Below are 14613 nucleotides of genomic sequence, written 5' to 3' on the forward strand. Positions count from 1 at the left end.
ATTCTTTTCTTTCTCTGCCAGGACCTGTGCTCAGAATAGTGTTTTGGTGAAGGCTCTGATACTCTCCACTGGGAAACACAGGTTGTTTTGTGGTTGCTGTTAACCACCACACCATGTGATACCACTGACCTTTACAGACAGGAGGCTCTGAGTCCCATCCATCCTCGGTGCATGTGACCTGCTCCTGGCCTTGCAGCTTGTATCCATGGAGACAGGAATACACCAGTACCAGCTTCCCAGACTCTTCACAGTGCACAAAGTTCCCATTGTCCACCTTGTCTGGGAAGACACACTTGTCATCTGTGGAATGTTGAAGGTCACAACGCAGTGAAGCCACAAGAGGGAAGCCACAAGAAAGAGTCTAGACCAGCACCCCTGCACCCCTCAATCAAAACTTCATGCCACAGTGTGTGTGTGTGTGCGTGTGTGTGTGTGTAGCACTACATTTGGAGATAGAGACTGCAGAGAGGTTTCCTTGGTCATTTCTTGGTCTGGGATGAAAGTGATCCATACGTCTGTATGCGTGTCTCTCTCTATGGGCATGTACAGCATGCATCCCTCTGTTTCTTTTGGCAAGTGGGTCCCAGGCCCTGGAGAAATGCCTGCCATGTCGCTAATTCTTCAGCTCCCACTTGCAGCCAAGTCTTAACATGGCACAAAACTGATGTCATAGTTAAAGAGTAAACACTTTTTGGAGTTGAGAACATTTCTCAGTGTGAAGGTCAGAATTAGGATAACCAAAGCCCACCCAAATGCTGGCTGGATATTGCCATGTCCACAATCCTAGGACAGGAGGCAAAGACAAAGGATTCTCAGAGCCACCTGGCTAGCCAGACCAGCGAGTTCTAGCATCAGTGGGAGAGCCTGCATCAATAAAGTAAGATGAAGATAGATCAAGAACACTCAATGTCAACTCAGGCATCCAGATGCATGTGCACATAGGTGTGTACCCAAACACATGAAAACATGAATCCACACAACATACATATGCCACACATATACATATATGTACAGGCAAAAATAATAAATGTCTTGTGTCAGTGGTAATACATGAGATAGAATTTAGTCTCTACTAAGCATGTGTGGAACTAAAACCAAGGTGAGAACAGTTAGTTTGCTAATTAAACCTCAGGATTTATAGGGCCCTGCTCAGCCTCACATCTGCTCTATTTAGCCAAATGCCAGGCACTGCATGCTCTTAAATGAGAGCTCATCTGCTGCTTCTCACCCAGGAGGACTGAGCCAGTAGGATCCCAGGAGGCTCTGTACTCATGGGGGCCAGCACTCCATAGTACTGTTCGACTCTTCATGAGCACAGAGCCCACGACAGAGGAGGAGAACCTGGAGGTTGCCAGTGCCAAGGCCCAGCAGCTACCAAGCACCGAGTGTGAACTTGGACGGGGCTCAGGTCTGTCAACTGTTACAGACTTAGCTCTCACTGCACTACCTCAATGTACTACCATTCTTCAGGAGAAGACAAGGCTTGGTCTCACCAGTACTTTCTCAGCAGCACGGCTTTAAAATCAGCCTCTTTGAGAGGTTACACCAGCTTCAGCGTCATGATAAAATAACAAGAGGCTCAGAGTCACCTTGTGGAAAGGTCTCCCTCCATACTTCGAGGTCCATGCTAGGAATGTCTTCACAGGACTCAAAGTCCTGGGGGAATTTTCCAATACGGAAGGCATCCACAGGTACCCTGGTGAGGCCAGTGTTGTCACAGATGACTCGAGGTAATGAGTGCTTTTCCAGTTCTTGCCTCTGGGCATCTGTGAAGACATGACTGTTCTCCCACCAAAACCTGCACAGGAGAAGACATTTGAGTGGGGGTGGGATGGTGCATTACTTCTGTTCCCTCATGCGCTCAGTACCCCTATAGGACAGCCTATCAGAGGGTAGCCACAGCACCTAGGGTCTGTGAGAACCAGACATTGTGGACATGGAAGAGAAAAGGAAGGCATGAGGCTGTCTGTGGGATGGGCCATCTGCAGGACAGTGTGAGCTGGCCTACTTGTAGAAGAATGGCTACAGTGAGTGTGTATGGGTACACCCCTGCCTCAGAAACAAGTGAGGCAACAGCAAAGTCAGCCACAAGAAGAAGTGTTATTCAGCCCAACAACCAAGTGTTGTTCTTGTCCCTACCTGAGGACCAGGGCCATCAGAGAGAAAGAAAATGGTAGTTCTTCTCAGAATATCCTTATCATGGACAAAGCTCCCATTTTCCACATCCCTTTACCCTATAAAGAATGTCTCCACTGGAGGGGACAGGAACTCCACAAGAAGACCAACAGAGCCAACAAATCTGGGCCCAGGGGGACCAGCAGAGACTGATGCATCAAACATGGACCATGTATGGAGAGGACCTAGCCCCCACCCCCACTCAGATATACCTGATAGGCAACTCAGTCTCCATATGGGTCCCCTGTTAAAGGGAGCAGGACTGCCCCTGCCATGGACTCTGTTGCTTGCTCTTTGATCACTTCCTCCTGGTGAGGCGCCTTACCATGCCACAGAGGAAGAGGACTCAGGCAGTCCTGAGGAGACTTGATAGGCTGGAGTCAGTTGTTAAGGGAGAAGGGCTCCCCCTCTCTGAGGACTAAGGGGATGAGAATAAGGGGGAAGAGGAAGGGAGGGTGGGACCAAGAGGAGATGAGGGAGGGGGCTATGATTGGGATGTAAAGTGAATAAAAATTTAAAAATAAATTTAAAGTGAAAAAAAGAAAGAATGTCTCCAGCAGGGAATGGTGGCACACACCTTTAATCCCAACACTCAGGAGGCAGAAGAAGGCAGATCTCAGTGAGTTCGAAGCCAGCCTGGTCTACAAAGTGAGTCCAAGACAACCAAAGCTAACAGAGAAACTTTGTCTCGAAAAAGCAAAACAAAAAAACAAAAACAAAGAATGTCTCCATTCCTACTTGGGAACACATTCCGTTAGAACGTGAGAAGGAGATGAAATCTGCAAAAGTACCACAGGTGAACTTAGAAAGCACGAGAAGGAGTCTCTATCAGTTGGTTGATTGACGTCTTGCTTTTTGGAGACGTCCAGTCATAAACACTAGAGTGAAAAATCACAGCATCACTCCAAGCGTCTGGTAGAGGCTCTTGGACTTTGCCATTGAACCTGACCCAAGGGTCATGTCATACTCAAGGGAGTCCAGGAAATGAGCTGCCTCCCAAGTTTGTGTCTTCTAGTGTCCTAATTATGTCAAGGCACATGATTTTTCTAAAAACACAGTTTCAAGGGAGGTTAAAAACTTCTAGGATTTCTTTCACGCGTCTTAGCTGGGTGAATGCTTTTCCGTCCCCTAGCCACCATCTGGTATCAGACCCTGAGGTGTGACATATTAAGGCCCTACTTGTCAATCGTCCTCTGCGTGCATAAAGTTCAAAATTCTAGGCTGAAATGGAGGAAGGAGCAAGTGCAAGGGCAGGCATGAGCCTCAATCAACTGTGTGGGGCTGGAGGTGGAGGCATGGTGGGGAGGTGGGAGTGAGTCTGTTCAGCTGAACACTGCTCCTCGGCACCAGCAGGGGTACACATTTGCATTAAGGCAGGTCCATTTGTCCAGTGTCAACAGTGTCAGCAAGTGGCCAAAGATGGAAGCTGAAGATTGTCACTGTTTGACCTTTTTTTCATGCTTTCTCATCTACATGGCTAGAAATGTGGGAAAACAATAGTCATGTTTCTAGGTGAACAGAATATTCTATATGTATTGTGGTCCTTCTGTTTGGTGACAACATTGTTTTATAGTCAAAGATATGTTTGAGAGCAAACCTGGCCAGGGTCATGTAAGCCCTAGAGCCCAGATCTAGCTGTTTCATACAAGACTAATGTGGAACACTGTGTTATGCACAGAGTGCTTTGCCACAGGCTCTTACCTGTCCCCATCCCTCAGGGCCTTCATCTGCTTCCCAATGATACATGCAAACAGAGGACCAGTGCGGGCCCCCAGCAAGAACTTTTCAGCCAGGCCTCCCAACCAGACGTCTATGTTGTCTGCATGCTTGTACAAGTCCACTATCTTGTTGACCATGCTTCTATTAGTAATGACCTTGTTCAGCTCAGCTGGTGTCTCCAGGCGTGACAAGCCACAGAACTCTCTCCATTCATTGTAGCCTACACAAGAGAGAGAGAGGGGGCAGGTCTGTTTTTACAAGGACTTAAGTTTCACTAGTCAACCCATGGATTCTGCTGACCCCTGCAAGCCAGGGTTGCAGAGACATAGTCCTGTCTGTTAATTCTGGCTGCACAGTGACCATGTCATTGCAGCATGACATTCAGCTTTACGGAGGTCAACAGGATAGACCACGTAGCACAGGCTTGAGGGTATATACTTACAAAGAGTATATTTTGGGATGAATTGGAATTAGAACTATGACAATGGGTCACACCCTCTTCAGAGCTGTTGATGCTCCAGAAGGACACTGGAAACTCATGGAGAATAAGCGCATACCAGGACACATGCACACACACACACACACACACACACACACATGCATGCAAGCACACAATTACTTATTCACTCTCACCTCTCTCATACACATAAACACACTCAGAAACATAGACACTCATTTATACACACACACTCCCACAGATACATTCTCTTATAGACACACTCATAGACACATTCTCTTACACACACATACTCACTCAAGATACTCTCTTATACACATACACACTCTTAGACACAGACATAAACACATACTCTTTTATACAGATACACTCACAGACACATACTTTGTCTTACACACAAATATAAACACACTCTCTTTTACACACACACACACATATATATATATATATACACAACACACACACATACATACTCACAGATACATACTTTACTGTAACATTCTTTTATTATACATACTGACTCACAAACACACTCTCTCTTACATAGGCACACACTCATATATACACAGTGTATATTATACACACACATACACACACTCACACACACAGACACACAAACAGGGAATACACATATGTACATGCCTATCTTCCCTTGTCTGATTGTCTCTAATACTGTAGATCATCTGCCTATTTGAGAGTGATTTCAGCCCTGGTGTCACAGCCCCAGCGTCTCACATTCCTCAGTGTGCCTACATGCAGTACTCTGGCTTTGCTGGGCTGCTTTCTTCACTTGATATATGATATGATTTTATAGTACCCTCCTTATTCACAGCCTGCCATAGACTCCATTATGAGGCATTCAGCAGGCTGCACAGTTCTTTGTCACTCCCTTCACCTGCCCATTCTGCCATCTCTATTCCATCAGAGTCTGCCTGGTGCTATTTCCACTGCCTTCTGCATGTAGACGCTTAGCAATACACAGAGAGATGGACTGAGGACCAGGCCAGGTCTCCACAGAGCTGACAAGGTACTAATGGGATAAAAACTTTGGAGGCTCATGGTGAACCCCATGTGTGGATAGCATAGCATCTAAAGAAATGATCATGCATCTCCTGGGTGGTCTCAGAAGGGCCACTGGAGTGCTAAAAGCCTTGCTGAGCCATTGAATGGGGGTTGGGCACATCTAGCTCCCGGGAACAACACAGAGGCAGCAGGTTACCTTAAACAGAAGCCAAAATGAAGAAGAATCACTGGTGAGATTGAAAACCTGTGGTTTGGAGTGCTGCCATCTGATGGTATTGATGGTGGCTTGGTGATGGCGGCTTCCTCCACTTAGAGGCAGGAGAAGCCAGAGTCTGTTTTATGCAGCTGTGTGCTTGAGGGGTGTGTGTGTGTGTGTGTGTGTGTGTGTGTGTGTGTGTGTGTGTGTGTGTGTGTGTGTGTGTGTGTGTGTATTTATATTTGATGCAGCCAAGCATCATACCACCCTTTTCCAGAGCTATGGCTCCTGAGCTTCCTGACCAACAAGACTGCCCTGCCTCAACTCAGTGTGTGCTGTTTACGACTGGACCTGGTGAGCAGTAACTCACTGAGAAGTCCCCCATTTGTTCTATAATTCCAGATGGGTCATATCTCAGTCATCTCTCTCAGGAGCCATCTAGCAAGATGACAACTTCCTCCTCTCCTGTCTCCCCAGTCCTGACAAGTCCCATAGTATTTTGACTGCATCCCAGACTACTTTAGGATAGACCCTCACAGGTCCTGTAATCTCATGACAAGCAACATAAAGTCAGTGCATCTGATTTGTATAAAAACATATAGTCCCACAGAGGTTGGGGAATATAGCAGTTACTTCATTAAATATTCACTTAAATGATCATGTACTTTCAGGATAGCTGAAGCACAAAGAGTAAATGAATTACACTCAGAATTTGGGAGAGATATTTCCCAGGGACCCTAAGCTTCAGATATATGCTTCCACAGCCCCAAAAAGCAAGAGCGCCTAGAGGTCAGCAGTTAGGAAGCCAGCACATGCGTGGCCTCCTAATACATGCAGAAGGGATCCTTTCTATAACTTCCCAGGATACACTTGCTCTCAAATCCAAGTCGCTACAGTCCCTATGAAGGCTGCAGTAAGGGATGAATGACACAGAAGAATGGCACTAGCTGCGCCCTGTAGTCAGAGCTTCAGAACAGCAGCCAGGGTAAAAGCAGCTGCACCTACAGCCTTCTCTGATGCAGAGGACACTGGCCGCCGGCCCTATGAGTGGGCCACTGGGTTAGACAAGGCATCGATGTGGTACTTCCTGGGGAACCCTAGTGTTGCAGATGTGTGTGGTGGGGGGACTCCATCAGGGTCCTGGGGGAGACTCTGCAGTTATGTAGTTGGATGTCCTTCACAGACTGTGGTGTGTCCCCAGGGAGTACAGGGAAACGTATCCGAAAAGACATTGCAAGCCCAAATCACAGACAGAGACACAGACTCTTCTGGTGACCTTGCATGGGTCAGAGGGCGTTAGTCTACTACACACAGGTATGTAGTTAGTTACAGGCCTGGTACGTATCTTCAATCCCAGCTGTAGCAGAGGGATCATGAGTTTGAAGTTAGTCTGAGCTACATAGCAAAACCTCATCTAAAGACACAGAAACCAGCCAACTAATCCAACAAATGAAACACACAAATCCATTCCTTTGAAGTTGGCAGTGCAATAGATTTGTGGGTGCATTTCACTTCACACCAGACACTGACCGCATATCCCTTCCTTCTGCACATACTGAGATATCCCATCTAGAGACCCGGCAAACCTGGTAAGCCATGGTCCCGGCCCCTCTGCAAGTTCAGTGATGCTAGATCCAAGGTGCCGGCGTTCGACAATACAAACAGCCTCTCCGTCAGCTCCTCGTTCATCAGCTGCTCCTGGACTTGCAGCTTGGCTGGCCTTGCCAGGAGGCCTCTCACTATTGGATCCAAACCACCTGAAAACATCACACATGAGTTAGTGGGGCTCTTAGGTCCCTGATGAGTTCTGGGGACAAGGGACAGATTCTCAGTTGTAGTATGTGTTTATTCTTAAACATCTGTGTATCTCCACCAAATTACCTTATGCAATCCCAAAGCTTTCTAGGTTCCTTAGGACACCGCCATTATTGGCAACTGTGTGCCGAGGATGCACCTTCAGCCCGTCAGGGACTAGACATAAGCAGGGTCACATTACTCAGATTTATCATTATTTTTTGTCCAGCAGCAGAATGTTGAGAGTCGAATGAAATCTTCACTGGCCTTCAGTGTCTGGAGCAGGAAGATATGGCCTGGTCTGGCAAACTCTCAGTTTCTCAAGGACCTTGCTCTGTCACCCAGTGAAGCCTGGGACATCGTCACAGAAGGCCCCAAAGGAAGCAAACCAGCCTTTTCTAAGGTCTTACCCACCATAGCTGCATGAATCCAGAATTACATGGAACAGCATCTACTGAGAAGCCAGTTGCCTTAGGTTTCCCCTACTCTCCAATGGCAAATGCATAATAGGAAGACCTCAAACCTCTCCTTTCATGATTTGCATGAAAGCAACTTGATTATCAGTAATGAGGGAGCATACTGTTAGCCACCATCATTCATCTCTACCATCCATCCTCTCCCGGCAACCCCTTTCTACACAGCATAGACATTATCAGAGGGACAGGAAGAACCTGGGGGAAAGAAACAGAAAGGGAAATTGGGCGGGAACACATGAAAGCAATCCTCCACAGGAGAACAGAGAACTATAGTTTGTTTTGTTTGTTTTTCAGCTTCCAGCATCCTGCAGCTCACAGGGAGCAGGTCTAGTGCTTGGTGCTTAAGAAATGACAGCACCGCCCGTACAGCATGACCACCAGGCTACATTTACCTCTGTCCACCAACACAAAGAGAGCTCACTGCCCCTGGATAATCTATCCTGAGCACCGAAGTGCTCCAGATAGGAGTCAAGGCTTTTCTCACCAACATTTCACCTTTTAAAAACTTTGAACATTGGACTGTTGGGGTGGCTCAGTCAGTAACACGTGGTGCAAGGCAAATACACGAACCCAAGTTTGCTCTTTAGGACCCAAGGGAATAATGTGTCGGATGTGACGGTGCCTGCTCATATTTTTGCTGTTGGGGAGGCAAAGACAGGAATCCTGTGGCTTGCTGTTCAGCCAGTCTAGCTTAATTGGTGAACTTCAGGCCAATGCAAGACCTTTTCTCAAAGGAAGTAGATTGCTTCCCCAAGGATGACATCCAAGGTTGTCCTTTAGCCTCTGTACACACATGCACTCAAACACACATAATCATACATACATACATACATATGGGGGAAAGGCTTTGAATTCACTTATCCCCTCTAAATACTAACAGATTAGATAGCATTCACCTAAGCAGCCAGCATGGACGGTGAAGACTCATGCTGGGCCCCCCTGGCTTGTGCTTAGCTACAGCCTTAGATGAGGAGGAGGGACATACCTTCCTGGATAAGCCTCCAGGGCCTGAAGAAGACATCATGCAGCTGCAGCCTGGGGAGGTCTGTGTGGTCCTGGAAATCAGTGTTTAGCCTTCTCACCAGTGGATGGACTGTGGCATGGCCAAAGCGGAAGGCAGCAGTAGAGAAGATGTTGGACACAGTAGGGTTCACAGTGGGGTCATAGCCTTCGTAGGGGCCCACATACTGTCCGAAGGCATCAGGACCCAGGATCTTGGGGATATAATCCCTCATGGTGATGATCTATAGAGAGGGAGGCAGGTGTTCTCTGAGCAGGGAAAGTTCTCAGCAAAGGGATGCCTGCAGGCCAGCAGAAGGTTAGTGATTAAGCAATAGGGGGGAATTCTGCCTAGGCATCCTATGATAGAACATCATAGGATTGGTGAGCCTCCCAAAGGAAAACACAGCCCATGGACACAGGGAGAGGTGTGGGAGAGGACATGACCATCAGGTAAGAGCACAACCCACAAGAACGTAAAAAAAGAAAAAAAAAATACAAGTAGAGAAGACACACTAGATTGAGGAGGACAACACAGAAATCTGAGAGAATCTTTCCCGTTCATTGAGGCTGTTACTCCCCTATTGAGAATAAGCCTCTGGATGGTTAATGTCCGGGTCAGCTATGATCTTCAGATATGCAGAATTAAACCTTCTATTTTACATCTTCTGGGCTTGTTTAGGACATACCAAATGACGCACACCTAAAATATTATGGAACTTTACTAAGGAGAAACATGGAACAAGGGGCCTCACCCATCACCGCACTTTCATACAGGTCAGTTGTGGACCTGTGTGCAGTGGCCCCTTGGGCCTTCCCTGGTTGAGTGGCCAACCCTCACTTACACTGTGTGAACTCTAAAGGAGGTGGCAGGGAGAGACTGACTCCTGGGATGATTCCTGAGACTTCTCCCTTTGTAGAAACTTCATGCATATTCATGAGGCACCTACACTTGCCAGCACATTCTAGCTGCTAGGAAAAGGAGGAAGCAACCTGGTCTAAATGCTTGTCCCTGTGAAGCTTATGTTCAGAGAAGGGGAAATACAACAAACAAACAAACAACAAAAACCAGTCTGAAATCCACCTTTGGCCAGGCCTGGAAGGCATGACCAGGGAAAGAATCATCACAGATTCCCAGGCCAGCTTTGGGGTTGGGGGTTCCAGTCGCCATGGACTGATACCCCCACTCTACACAAAGAAATAAATATCTGGCCAGCTCCTTGAAAATGGCAGGGCTGTGAGGCTCATGGTCATGTTAAAAAGCAACTATATTTGTTTTGCTTCTGCCCTCATAGATACTGATGTGAGGTTCTGTTAGGGATACCCACAGTGTATCTGTTTATATATGCCTGCCAAGCAAGGTTATAGCCGCTCCATGAAGCACTTTGCACTCAGATTTTATTATAAGCCTCAGTTTCAAAGTCCATATATATCATTTCTAATTTCTTATTTAACCCAGCACAACATAGACACACACAGACATGTGACTATAAATGGACAGTCACAAATACAGTCCAGTAGAGAATCATACAAATAGAATAGATGTGCAGCACAATTCAAACTCACAGAGACAAACACCGAGCACAGATGCAGTATACATAAATAGTGCACATGACTCCTTAGCCAGAGCCAACAGACAGCCAATGTGCACCTCTGTGTACACACAGGTCCTGGAGTGTTTGACCACTGCTGTGCGGTTGGTAAAGAGGTCCTAGCCCCTAATGCCTCCTGTCTTCATGTCGTCTAGATGAGCATATCCTCCTATCCCTGTGATTCCCAGGCTAATGCCTGCTCCTCAAGTACTTGAGACCCTGGTAGGTCAGGTCCTCCAGGCTGCCCCTTCAACTATGCGCTGGAGGACAGCACTCTCTTCCTATTCTGTTAGGCAAGATTGAAGGCATCTTCCAATATGGTGTCTGTGAGGACACAAGGGTGATGCCAAGTGCCCAGCACAGAGCTTCTAACTGGCCACTGGAAGAGGGTTAGTACAGAGCAAAGCAATGCAATCCTCCATAACAGCCCAGGGAGAATGTGGAGTCAGCTCTGCATTTTGTTTTGTTTTGTTTTGTTTTGTTTTCTTTTTCCTAGTATGATTTTTCCCTGTCACACAACTGATAAGTGACCAACAGGAATCTCCACTAAAGATCTATAATCTGACTCTTAGTTTAGTTTGACAGAATGATGAGGGTCTCCATCATTACGAAAACACAAACAAGCCAGAATCCAGCTGCGTGCCCTCCTCACAGGGCTGCTGCTAAGAGTATCGGGAGCTACAGTCTGTTTGGCTCTGTGACTTGCAAGTAACAGGTAGCAGCCAATGAAGGGACCCATTTCTGCTGGACACAGTTGTGGATGCAGGAGGTCTGTGGTTTTATGGTTACTCTAGGTGATCCAGTGCTTGGACAATAGAACCACAGAGAGCCTCCTGGTACTAGGACTGCTTTGCTCACACATGCTTGTGCTTTGGAAGTCCGTACTTGAATATCCCAAAGAGATGCTGTCAGAAACTCAGAAAGCCAATGGTCGTCCTACTGGAAGCCACTGCTAAGCCTCCGGTGTCCCTGCCCAATACACCCCTGGGGTGCTCACACTGGCCGTGTGGACATAACGTAGGGGCACCCAGTTGCTCCTGTCTGTACTGCCCATCCCCCATTTCCCACCTGTCCACAGAGGCACACACCTGGTGTAATGCTCCCACCACCTTTCGAGCCTCCTGGTAGGCAGTGTCGGCGCTCCAGTGTGCGTTGATGGCCTTGAAAGCGGCAGCCAGGCGGTTGTGCTCACGCAGCCACAAGGTGTGCAGTGCTGCCAGGGCAGGGACCTCGCTGGCGCGGCCATCGCCGGCCAGGAAGCAGGGTGCACGGGTGGCGCGTGGGGCACTAGGCTCTGGAGCACAGGCAGCGGATGCGAAGGGCAGGTAGGCACGGCCACTGTCTAAGTGGCGAGTGTTGACGCGCAGCAGGCCCTCGGAGCTGCTCCAGTTGCGCAACTGCTTCTCAATGCCTGGCGAGCTGCCATACACAGTGGATGCATCAAGGAAGGACGTCAAGCCATTCATTTGCTGCCTCGGATTGGCTGCAGACAGGTTGCCAAAGAGCGCTCCCTGGTCTCCAGTGCCACAGGCCGCTGAGGAGCGGTAGAAAGGCAAGCAAGCAGTGGTTCCTGAGGAGTTTGAGGGAAGCTACGGCAAAGGGGAGACTGGATGTCACTTCGGGCTCTTGGGCCTTTTTAGAATGTTAAATCATAAAATAAATTTGTATTGATTAAATAATATAGAATAAAGGGTAATAATTATTGCTGAGTGACCACCCCTGGTTTAGAGCACGCACATGGCAAAATGGTGTTCTACCCAAGAGTGCATTGGGTATCCAAGGAGCATATGCAGGAAGCTCCTGGGGACAGGACATGGAAAGGAGATGTATGAATTTATTTCATGTCTTTCTGTTTAAATTTTAAAAGGCATATGTTGTTTAATACTCAATGAAGAGGTTTGGAAGTTACCTGAATGGGGAAGCAGGGATTTTGGTTCTCACAGGTCAGCTGGCAGTCAAGACCTCCCCAGAAGGCTGTCGTGCTGGTGCTCTGTGGTGTGAGAGCAATGTCATGGTCGATGTACTGTCCCCACACCGACAGGAAATCAGAGTACTGGTCATCTTCTGTCACAGCCTCATTGGGAACTTGAATGAGGTGCCTTGTCACCTCCCGTACCTGGGTAAAGAGAACCGCTTGCAACACTGTAGTTAGGCTGCACCCTGGCCAATAACGGAGACCTCCTTGGGGTCTTAAATTCATGGGGAGGCTCTAGGCAGAGAGGAGAAGACCTGTCTGTCACTGCGGACGTGATGGGAGGAGCCAAGATGGAAGACAGACACATTGGGGTTTGGAAAAGATTAGGGGTCTTTTAGGGCACTTCTCAGAGCCTTAGGAAGTGCATATAAAATCTGTAAGTGGACGGAAAGCTGTCACTTCCCAGGTCATTGTGGAAAGTATGTAAAGAACATAGAACCATTGATGTGATACAGCCCTGACTTGCAGGATTTGGTACTAACAGAGTTGTCTGACTGATCTCCCCACAGTTTGGGAACAGCCATTCCCTCTTTGTTCCTTTTCTTCCTCTTTTTCCCTAGGACAGCAGAAGCTGCCACTATGGCTGTTAGGAAGGTGTATTTGGATAACAGGAAGCAGGTTTCCTTATCAAAGGTTGATTATCTTCTTCCATGATAGATTCCAGGGCATAAACATTAGCTTGCATGGCAAGTACCTTTACCATTTCACCAGCCACACGTTAACATGGAGGAGAATTTGTTCCCAGGTGGGTCACGCTTATAACATCTCCCTATATGACTTTGGTGACTTACAATGGTAAGATGTAGATTGGACATTAGGCCTTGAATACTGTGATAGAAGTGGGGACATATGGTGTGAGTGAACATGTGTGTGTGTGTGTGTGTGTGTGTGTGTGTGTGTGTGTGTACCATAAAGTAGATTATGATACACAGAATAACACCCTGAATATGTATGCTTTATAATATATAATCTGAATATGTGGTTAGATCAAAGACCATGGGAGACAGAGATTATTCCAGATTTCCAGGTATATGCACTCTGGTCACATGGGTCTTTAAATTTTGAGAGCCTTCTTGACTATTGTCAGAGAGTTGTGACTTGGGGTGGAAGATATGGAGAGATACCACATTGTAGACTTTGTAGAGGAGCCATAGAGTAAGAGTTTGTGTAGCCTTTTGAAGTTAGAAAAACATGTGATGCTCAGGAGATAGTCAGTGGTAAAAGTGCCTGTCTTGTATTGCATGTGCACACCATTGGGCCTGAACCTTAGCACCCCATCCATACACAGATGCGGAAAAGTCAAGGAGATAGATTTGCCTCCAAGGACCTCTAAAAGGACACAGTCCTGAGACACCTTGACTTTAGACACTTTAGACTTTTTGGGCTGCAGAAATGAAGTGTTAAATATTCATATTAGTATGAGCCACTAACATTGTATTAATGTTAGAAAAAAATCAAGAAATGAAAAGGCTACATGTAAACATAGGTGAGTGCGGATTCTTGTAAATAGTAAGAATGTATAAACAAACACAAAATTGTAGATTCTTAGTATCATTATAGAGCTCAGATCAGAAGACCTCAGGATTTGAACTGGTCCAATGTCAAACATACAAGAGGCAAGAGAAACATCTGAGGCATGTTAAGGATGGACAGGAGTACCATGCTTTCTCAGTGAACCTTGGCACCCAACTCCACCCACTGGTCCTCTCCAACTGCTAGAAACACTTGGCTCTCTCACTAAAAAGACACCTGAAAAACTGCCTACGTCAGGAGTAAGTCTCGCTTGGAGAGCTCTGTGAGAGTAAAGGCGTCAGTCACAGTAGACTGTATTAGCTCCTCTCTTCAGGCTCTGATTTTCTCTATGCTGTGCTGAGGACCCGCTCTCATGAGTTTTGAGAACTCTCTTGTGGAATGTAGCATGAAAACAAACACTGGGTTATCCTTTGATGTGAAGAGCCAAACTTGGGCCAGAATGGACCATGTTTTGATGAAGTAGTTCAGTGGACCCAATGGCACGTGTTGGACCAAAGGACATATAGGAAATGAATACATTTCCTGAGAAATGTGTCTCTGGTAGTAAAACAGGACCCAGCACCTGTACATACATAGTGTGTGTGAGTGAATTCATCAGTGAAGTCCTGCCATTGCTCAACCTCGTCTTCCACCAGATGAACAGGAGAATTTAATTGAGAATATTAAAGTGCTTA

General features: G+C 47.0%; 1 protein-coding gene across 1 annotated transcript in view; it reads right to left on the reverse strand.

Annotated features, from left to right (window-relative positions):
* Positions 1-14613, reverse strand: part of Tpo (thyroid peroxidase) — a 62644-nt gene that overhangs the window by 19191 nt on the left and 28840 nt on the right. The window contains exons 6-12 of the mRNA XM_051153593.1: positions 12341-12547; positions 11520-12020; positions 8826-9084; positions 7157-7327; positions 3877-4114; positions 1590-1798; positions 130-300 (exon numbers count right to left, since the gene is read on the reverse strand). Of these exons, the coding sequence (XP_051009550.1) occupies positions 130-300; positions 1590-1798; positions 3877-4114; positions 7157-7327; positions 8826-9084; positions 11520-12020; positions 12341-12547 (1756 nt within the window). The remainder of the gene's footprint in view (positions 1-129; positions 301-1589; positions 1799-3876; positions 4115-7156; positions 7328-8825; positions 9085-11519; positions 12021-12340; positions 12548-14613) is intronic.

This window comes from Acomys russatus, chromosome 1, assembly GCF_903995435.1.
Source record: "Acomys russatus chromosome 1, mAcoRus1.1, whole genome shotgun sequence".
NCBI classification, from domain to species: domain Eukaryota; kingdom Metazoa; phylum Chordata; class Mammalia; order Rodentia; family Muridae; genus Acomys; species Acomys russatus.